The 10,312-nt window shown below is 36.1% G+C and overlaps 1 protein-coding gene across 2 annotated transcripts in view; it reads right to left on the minus strand.

Annotated features, from left to right (window-relative positions):
• LOC106877171 (kinesin-like protein KIF16B) overlaps positions 1-7,294 on the minus strand; it is a 29,593-nt gene extending 22,299 nt beyond the window's left edge. For both annotated transcript variants that reach the window (XM_014926000.3, XM_089359333.1), the window contains exon 1: positions 7,107-7,294. In XM_014926000.3, coding sequence (XP_014781486.2) covers positions 7,107-7,153 — 47 coding nt within the window. In that variant the 5' untranslated portion in view covers positions 7,154-7,294. The remainder of the gene's footprint in view (positions 1-7,106) is intronic.
• Positions 7,295-10,312: the final 3,018 nt, after the last annotated feature.

A 10,312-nucleotide genomic window follows, 5' to 3' on the forward strand; every position in this document is an offset into this window, starting at 1 on the left:
CAAGTGTACTGAATGACATAAGCATAAATTTCTTAATACAGTGAAATTTCTCTCTTAGTAAGCGAAAGAAAACAAAGGTCAAACAGTAATTGTAGGTGGCTCTCAAAAAGAAGGGGAGATAATTTTAAGAAATGAATGATTCATTATTGTGGGGTGAGTATTGCACATTAATGTGCTGGTTAGTCATCAGGACTGAGCTATCAGTTTGATACTATCGGGACTTAGAGATCCTCCTAGGACACCTTTTAAATATTCTTTCTTCTTTCTTTTACTTGCTTCAGTCATTTCACTGCAGCCATGCTGGAGCACTATCTTTAGTCGATCAAATCGACCCCAGGATTTATTCTTTGTAAGCCTAGTACTTATACTATCGGTCTTTTTTGCTGAACCACCAAATTACGGGGATGTAAACATACCAACATTGGTGTCAAGCAATGGGGGGGGGGGGGACAAACACACAGGCGAACACACACACACATGATTGGCTTCTTTCAGTTTCCGTATATCAAGTCCACTCACAAGGCTTTGGTCAACCTGAGGCTATCATATCACTGAATGGATTATTCTTTACAATATCAATAAGTCTAATTACTCTAATTACACATCAGATCCAGTATATATTGTTTTAATTAATTAATAAGAGATATGCTATATAATTAACAAAAAAGCCTTTTCAAAGATGCCTTTTTATTCATTACACTTATAAAGCTCATGTTTCAAAACCATTTGCTATTATTTCTTAAATAAAATAAAGCAAAATTATAAATAGATTTATAGTCTGTCCTGCACAGCTTGACACAGAAACTAGTCAGACCTCCAGCTGCATGTCTAATTATATTTAATTTCTGTAAAGTCTTGGCTTGGGTCTAAGCAGCAGTTACAATGACCAATATTATGTTGCACGAACTAGTAGCAAAACACAGGTGATTCATTCTAACAGTACAAATAAAAATGACTAAAATAACTGAGAGGACATATATACTTTGGTTAATTGCTGGGTTCGACAGGATGTCTTTTCATTACAACACTTGACATATAAAATATACCAGCTATATTTCAAGGTACACTGTCAGATAAATTTGATTAATTATTTAATTACTTTCTTTTCAAAAGATTTGATACTTTGCTATTTTCTTTTTCATTTATCAACATAGATGTACAATCCTTCGTTAACTTCTTTTTCTCGTTAAGTCCTTTAAGTGTACATAGTAATGTTATCAAAACATTACCAATTATTTAAAGCTGGAAAAAAGTAAATATTTATAAAGCTAATTATTTGGATTAATTTTTGCTTAGATTCATCAGGTGTGTTGTAAAGTAGGTACAGGCATTAGAGCAAGGTAGTGTTTGCATGAGTTTGGCTGTAGAGTTAAGAAATTTGCTTTTCAACGGCAAGGTTTCAGGTTCAGTCCCACTGTATGGTACCTTGGGCAAGTGCCTTGCACTAGCTAAAAACTTATGAGTGGACCTGATAAATGGAAACTAAAACAGGCCTGCCAAAAATGTGTATGTCCTTGTATTGACATTATGCTATTTGTATCAGGGCAGCAAGCTGGCAGAATTGTTAGCATGCCGGACGAAATGCTTAACGGTATTTATGTTCTGAGTTCAAATTATACGAAGGTCAACTTTGCCTTTCATCCTTTTGGGGTTGATAAATTAAGAACTAGCTGCATACTGGGGTCAATCTAATCGACTGGCCCCTGCCCTCAAAATTTCAGACCTTGCACCTATAGTAGAAAGGATTATGCTGTGTATCAATCTTCTGTGAAAACATATCTGGCGACAGCAAAATATCTTTGTTAGAAACAGGTGAGCGTTGGTGACAGGAAAAGTGTCCAGCTGCAGAAAATATGCTTCAAAAAAGTATGGAACAAACTGCCAGCATCAGTTGTTAGTTGTCGGAGCACTGCATCCTTCAAAACTTCCATGCTTCCTGAGATTCGCCAACACTACACCTGATTTTCTCCCCTCCATACACACGCAAGCATGTATCTGACTCATACACTGTTCACTTTCCAGACATTTGTACATTACTACATATGCTTTATACGCACTTTTGACAAGTTGTAGTGCACCTGAGCACTGTATACAATAATTTCATTATTATTATCATTATTATTATTATTTATCCTTTACAATGCAGCAGTGAACTGTTTAAGAATCATTGATCTCAATATATAAAGTTTTAAAGGTGAAACAGATATGGTGCTAAGCGTTTTATCTCACAAATTGTGAATTTATTATCAGGAGGGCACATAGCCTAATAGTTAGAGTGATGCATTCACAATCCTGAAGTTGCAGTTTCAATTCCTAGATTGGGTGGTGCATTATACTCTTGAGCAAAACACTTCATGTTGTGTTACTTTGCGATCACTTCAACACTTAATGTGTGATACCCCATGCACCTGTTCAGGTAATGTTAATTTGATGGAGGGAAGGGGCTAATGTACAGCACATGCATTTGATCACAATAAACAAATCATTTGTGCAGGTCATTTGGCAAAAGTTGAACTCTTAAACGTCGTCTTTGATGGGTGAGTCTATCATACTATGTGGAAGAATATGATATCTATTCATCTACTCCATTTATCTAGGAATTACTCACTTTTACTTGTTTCAGTCATTTGACTGCGGCCAATAGGAAAAGAAATTGCAGTTGTATCAAAAGATTAGTTAGGAAGTATCACCATAAAAGGTGAAAAGTAATCAAGAAATGATTACATACAATTAGCGAGAAGACCACTTAAAAGTAAAAATCATAATATCCGTTATTCTTTAAAAGAGTGCACACTCACACTCACACACATTGTGTATCTTGCCATTGAGTTTGACAAGTCACCTACACAGCTAAGGTCACTCTCTGACCAGCCATAACAAACAACCTTCTAAATGTGTGTGCGTGTGTGGCAGTGGTGGTGGTGGTGGACTCTTCTGTTGTAAATGATAGATGAGGTGCCACAACTTTTTGCTGAACAACCAGTAAAGATAGTTTGTTTACAGTGACCAAATGTATGTGCTGCAGGTCAGCTCATTCCCTCCATCAATTCAACGTTACCTGTACAGGTGCTCAATGCACCATATGTCAGATGTTGAAGTGACTGCAGAGCAACATGAGATGAAGTGTTTTGCTCAAGAACACAATGCACCACTTGGGCTGGGAATCAAAACCATGATCTTGCAATCATGAGTGCCACACCCTAACCATTGGGCCATGTGGCTTTATTTGTGTGTGTGTGTATCCTACACACATACTTGGGACTAAACAACAACACCGTTGAAAACAGTCTTTATGGAGCTCTCTCTGTCAATGCAGCTGTGATCCGAGATTTGATTTTGTTCCCTTACACTCTGCCTTCTTGTCACCCCCCCCCCCTACAATACCTATTCCTATGCAGATGAAACCATACTTCATACTTCCCTAACTTTCTGCATGCATCATTCACATTCAACATAAACACCTCACAGCAAATCTCTGTTGTGTTCATGGAAAAAGAGACCTTGATAAGAATTGTCCAAAGAAAGAGGTCATGCCAAACTTCTTTCCATCAACAATATAAAGACACAATCGCCATTCCTCCCCCCCTCCCCCATACATAGATAACATTCAATCAGAACCCCTGAGGTTGCCTCAAACACTAAACCTAATCATCACTGAGAAACTCCCCTGGCAAATACATGTTTTCAACATAAGAAGAACTGCATTAGAAAGACTGATCTGCCATTTCGGGGCCAGAAAACATTTCAACACCCCTAATAACAACTAACCTGTTACAATGCACAGTTGAAACACCTCAACTGGTTACATCTCCCACACCTGAGACAATGCTGTTACACACACACACACACATGCTCAATTGATTGGTATGAAATCATTCACCAACATACTCCGACCCCTGGCCCACACATATGCTGTCTCCTCTCCCTTCCTTCTCCTTCTGATTCACTGTAACTTCTCCACCCACAACCTAAATTATATTTACTCCACCCCAATTTCCCCCTACAAACTACCAATCCTTTCTTTCATTCTCAAAAATGTTGGCTCTGTGATATTGTCGAAAATTACCTTAGGAATGAGAACCCAGGTTCGAAACTTCCCCCAAGACACCTGATGAAGGCTGGAGGGTATATCAGCCGAAACGTTGTGTTAACAACAAACAAGTTAAGTACAAATATCCGTCAAATGTAAATAATGTAAATAATTTCTCATCTCTTAAATATAGAACTGTATGAAACTAGTTGATGTAGAAAGGAGAGGATTGCAAATAGTTCAGTTTCTATGCCAAGAATACACTGAAGTGCCAATGCCAATTTATATTTTTATTTTTTTTAACTGAATACTGCGTAGGATGATTACTGGTTCAGTGTTTACAAAATATCTAAATGAAATATCGGGTGACGGTCAGGTCTAACATATATAAACATCATGGCATGGAAATAATTTGTAATGAGAAAACGTTTTGATATATACGCATTTGAAATATGTAATACATACTGATTTGTTAAAGCTATGTAACACAAAGAAAAAGAAAATAAAGCAAAAACGACACCGAGAGAGAAAACGGTGGTAGGGAAGCTGTGTCATCAGTCATCGGATGAAGTTAGATGTAAGAGAAAGTTTATGACGAAGAGAAAACAAGCAAATTGTGAACGAGACTATAAAGTGATAAAGTCTGGCTTTTAAGAAAAGTTCAAAAAGAAAGGAGATTAGTCCTTATATTATATCCTAAACAAAGTTTTTAAATAGATCTTCTTTTGTTGGCGTTATATTTTCAATTTAAGTAATTTTTATTAAAGTGTCTCAAAGACAAGAGTTATTTGCGTGTAAGGAAAAAACTCGTTGAACTCTGCAGAAATCATACCGAAATAACCCAGGGTGTTTAAAGATGCACACAAAAAGCAATACTTCACTGGGAACATTGACAAAACATTTACCTCATTCAGATATTTGAACGTTGCTGTATTTAACCCCAGGTCGGCCCTAATTAAGAAGAAATGGTGATTAACAAACATTTCAGCTGTACTCGGGACAAAGTATACTTTCTTTAAAATGGGCAGGGTGTTTATATGAGAGAGATTTGGCTGTTATTTCAAAAAGTTGTGAATTTGTTCACTTTAATGTCTAAAACTGCAAAGGTAACAAAATCAATTTGTTAATAGTAAATCGAATTTTCTTTTTTTAGAAAAAAAAAAACCAAAAAAACTTCGCAGTATTGACATAATTAGAAACACTATTCTGCTTCGATCCATCTGTGACAATGCACAGTTTTTCTTCATTGTCAACGATTGTAGACAGACGGTAAAAAAAAAGTTGGACGTAAACAAAACGAATGTATATATATTTAAGAGTGCGAACGAATTAAATTGTCTACGAGAGTGCATGCAAGTACTGAATATGCAATAATTAACCCCCAAACAAGTGCGTTATGACTTCATATGTTTAGAAGTAGATCCGATTCAACCACAAGTGATTAAATAGATCACAAGGATAAAGTTCAAGTGATTAAAATTTGCCTTATAATATTTATATAGAATAAATGAAGGGCTTAAAACAAAGGGAGCATGTATACACACACACACACACACACATATATAATATATACTCTTTTACTTGTTTCAGTCATTTGACTGTGGCCATGCTGGAGCACCGCCTTATTCTTTGGAAACCTAGTACTTATTCTATCGGTCTCTTTGCCGAACCGCTAAGTTACGGGGACGTAAACACACCAGCATCGGTTGTCGAGCGATGTTGGGGGGGGGGGACAAACACAGACACACAAACATATATATATAGACATACATATATACGACGGGCTTCTTTCAGTTTCCGTCTACCAAATCCACTCACAAGACTTTAGTCGGCCCGAGGCTATAGTAGAAGACACTTGCCCAAGGTGCCACGCAATGGGAATGAACCCAGAACCATATATAAAGGCTTCAAATTATTATCATTTTCTTTTTAATTGGAGATACTTTGCTAAAATAGAAGAAATTCATCGTCCAAAATATTTAATCAAAAACTTTCACCGAAATCACGATCTGTTGTTGTTTAGCCCAAGGTCAGTCCTAAATAGGTAAACCTATAATCAAAGGCGTTCCAGCAGTGACAAATTTGTCTTTTCCTACATCGGGGACAACTTTACCTAACGTGTCCTTCATTTACAAAAATAGTAGTGTGTTTCTGAGGGATATTTTGCTGCTATTTCTCTCGTGTCGAGTAACCATGTAGCGGTTCCTTTGTTATTCTATTTTTGATAAATGATGTGCCTGTAATCAGGATTCAAGAAAGGGATTAATCCAAGAAAAGAGCCCCATAGATCTTACCAAATTAATTTTACATATTGGAATAAGAACTTTCGTTGAGATCACTGTTTATAAAGTTTTTATCAACAATTCTCTACCTTTAATGCAAACATGAAAATAATAATTATTGTCAGCTTTATCTATTTTAGCAATAAAAGACTGTTTTTACAAGGAGAGAATATGTCATGAACTAATTCGTACCACAACAATGTTACTAACGAATGAAGTCTTTGAAGATTGAACCTCAAAAAGTTAGATACATAGCTACATGTGATAAAGCTTCGACCTAGTAATGTCTTCTGTTTGTTTTCATAAATTAAATAACTTTCATTAACAATGGATATATTTACCCAACTTTTTTTGATTTTGTTTACCTTAAAAGAGATCGTAGCGAATTGATGAACATATGCAAATCGAAATTAAATATAGACAAAGATATTAAAAGTGGAAGGAATTTGCGTTTTACTTGTGTTTGTCTTAAATAATCGTAAATAGTAATTAAATGTAAATGAAATAGACACCGTTTTATGAGAAACAAACATTAATATGTTTAATCATTAATGTTATAAAGTTTTATAAATATAAACTGTGCTGACAATGGGAAAGATATGACCTAACAGGCGAAACAAATAACAATTGCAGCTGACAGGTTCTACACTCAATCAAATACATTATCAACACGTATTATATATATATATATATATATATATATATATATATATATACACGCAGTCACCAGCAACTTTTACTTTAGCAAATAAAAACAAATAATGTGAAAGAAAATATAAAAGTAAGGCTCTTGCCTCTGGTTAATGGGCCTCACACGGACGGCTACTTTAACGGACGTCATTTTGGAAGAACGAATTAATAATCAGCGATGAAAAACATGGATATAAAAAGTTGTGTACATCCAGAAATAGAAGGCCGAAATTCAGTGGCCGATGGAAGGCCAGAGAGGGACCACCATCTTGAAATGGCACATGACAGCTTTAATAGAGATTATATACAGAAAGAGAGAGAGAGATACAGAAAGAGAAAGAGGGGGAGAGAAAGAGATAGAGAGAGAAAGACGGGGAGAGAGTTTCTGTGACGGGCTGTAAGGGAGATAACTCCATTGCCTAGCTGTAGGTTGTCTTTACAGCAAAAGGGTAACAAAGGCAGATTATAGAGAGAATAGTTTTACAAGGATGGAGAACGGAAACAAATGAGCTAAACTCTGTTCCTTGGAATTCAATTTCCCGATTCTACATTCGTCTCACTTTACCACGTCCCTAACAAACACCTGAACGTCGCAAAAAAAAAACAAAAAAACGAAAAGACACCTCCATTTCACTATCTTACTCTATTGTGTCTGAGTGAAAAAAAAAAATCAATATACTTAGTTGATTTATTTTGCTTTAAAACTAAATAATGAAGACTGTCACTAATTAAAAGTCTCTTTCAGCTGAATCAGGAAGTTAATGAAAACAAATTTACAATGAACAACTGGGTTAAAAAGAAAAACTTGAGAGAATGAGAGAAAGAGAGGTGGGCGTGGGGAGAGAGTCTTCAGTTATTTTACTGACATAATAGCGAATTGATTGATCAGAAAGTATCAGCAGGAGAAACCGTTCTTTAATGCAAGTTGCGATTACATTCACAAAGAAAGTTACTAAAATAATTTGTGGAAACATTAAAAAGATATAAGCAATTAGAGAACAGAAAACTGACTCTCTGGAGTAAGTAGAAAAATAATTGTTACAGAATAAGCCAATAGAAACCAAAGTATAAGTCTACAATTAAAGTCGCTATTTTAAAACTTTTATTTCAAAAACCACTTAACAATTGTGTCAATGTAAGCAGAGATGTTATATGAATAAAAACAAACAAATCCTGTATTTCAAACTTTGTTCATAAAACATTCTACAAGAAAGAAACACTTCATTTAAATTACTCCCCTCTTCAATAATGAGGTTATAAAATGTCACGTGAGCACTCATATCTGGGCTAAGCATACGTGTAGCAGAAACAGCTTTAAGCTAATGAAAGTGATTTTGTAACCCCTGACAGCAGCGCTGGATTAACCATTAAGCAAAATAAGCACCTGTTTAGGGCATCAAGGGGGGTGGGAGCACCACAGAAATGGTAAATGGTTTACGGCACCAAAGAAATCACTTTAAACTTGCTAAAATAATATTCGAAAGTGGTTTATATGATCGGAAATATAAATATAAATATATAAAAAAAGCCAGAGGAGTAACAAGAAGCTGGGTGTTAGGGGGATGGGATATGAGGAAATTCATGGTGGAACAGAATACATTATAAGAATGCTTTTTGGCAATCATCATTGCTGTTATGGCTGGGTTTTCTTGAGCACAGGGAATTGCTAATAACCTTAGTCCTTTGTCATCTCCACCGTGAGGCTCAGCATCTTAAGATCAGCCTTCACTACTTTATTCCATGTTTTCTTGGGTGTCCCTCTTTCACAATTTCCATCCACTTTAAGTGACAGGCACTTCTTTGTGTCGCTGCCCTCATGGATACCTATCATATGGCCAAACCAACAGCCTTGTACACTACATTTGATAGATCTTACTTTAGCATTTTGTCTTACATGCACACTGTTAATCTACATCCATTGGAGCATACTGGTTTCATTCCTCTCTAGTGTTTGCATGTTCTCTGCATTCATGGCTTATGTATAACTATCAGAGAGAATTGTTGTTCATACACAAGCATTATGCAATCTGCTTTTCATTCTGAGAGAGAGAGAGATCCTTTGTTGCCAACAGAAGTAATGATAATCCAAGCTTTCTTCACCCTATTCTTTTCTAGCAATTTTACTTTCAACACTTCCTCCTCCACTATTAATTAGATTCACCTGGGTAATTGACACTACCCATTACCTCTAGAGATCCTCCAAGGCATTCAAGAAAACCTATTTCTTTTGTATTCTTAGCATTTATAGCTTCAGCACATCTTGCACATACAAACACTACTTCCTCTGTTAACCTTCCCATGATTCCACTGCAACTATGTGTTCATAGTTTGCACAAGGTACATCATATGGAATTCCTGCCTACACTTTTCCTACATATCGAGCAAAGCTAATTACCAGAGGGGAACGAGGTCCTGTCTGTTTTTTTTTGGCTTACTAGAACTTTGGCCTTCATTAAGTTATTGTTAAGACTCTTTGATTCCACACCTTGGATTTCTTTTCTAATTCTAAAACTCTGCAATGAGGAAAAGCCACATAACAGTTGCCAGGGGCAGCCAGTCTTGAATTCTTCTATTATGGTCTGAAAGATAATGATGCATAGGAGGGAACTGAGATTACCTGCACTCTAAACTCATCGCTGTATTCATGGTTAACCCTCACTTGTCAATACTCTTGTTCATGGCTTGTATGGCTTTCACAAGCCATTTGTCTACTTCTAGTTTCCTCAGAGACAACCAGATCACAAAGTGTAGGACTTTGTCCAAGGCTTTCTCCAAGTCAACAAATACCAAGTACAATGATTTACTTTTAGCTAAATACTTCTGCAGCTGTCTCTCAAGATAAATAGTATCAGTAACACAACAAAGCCAAACTGCATTTCATTAAGTCTGGCTACGGGGAAATATCACCTTGCTTGGAAACAGATAGGAGTATTTGGCAACAGGAAGGGTATCTGGCTGCAGAAAATGTTCCTCCGTAAACTCTGAGTCTAACCCATGCAACATGAAAAAGTGAATGTTGAAACAATGATGACGATTACCCAATTTGTACTGTTTTTTTTTCATATTTATTTATTTAAATTGTGATTTTGAGCAAAAATCTATTGATGCTTCTGATAGTCAAATTCTTTCTCACTTCACTTGTATGGAGGTTTTCAATTTCAAGTCATCACTGCACATGGCTGTGTGGTTAAGAAACTGGATTATGTTCCAATTAAGCTGAAAAACTTGAGAAAATTAATGAATTGGTGATTGGTTCGTTACTAGATTATAATGGTGCTCACCTTTCAAAGAGAACTATCAAACCACCTGA

The sequence above is a fragment of the Octopus bimaculoides genome, chromosome 11 (genome assembly GCF_046866305.1).
Source record: "Octopus bimaculoides isolate indiv1 chromosome 11, ASM4686630v1, whole genome shotgun sequence".
NCBI classification, from domain to species: domain Eukaryota; kingdom Metazoa; phylum Mollusca; class Cephalopoda; order Octopoda; family Octopodidae; genus Octopus; species Octopus bimaculoides.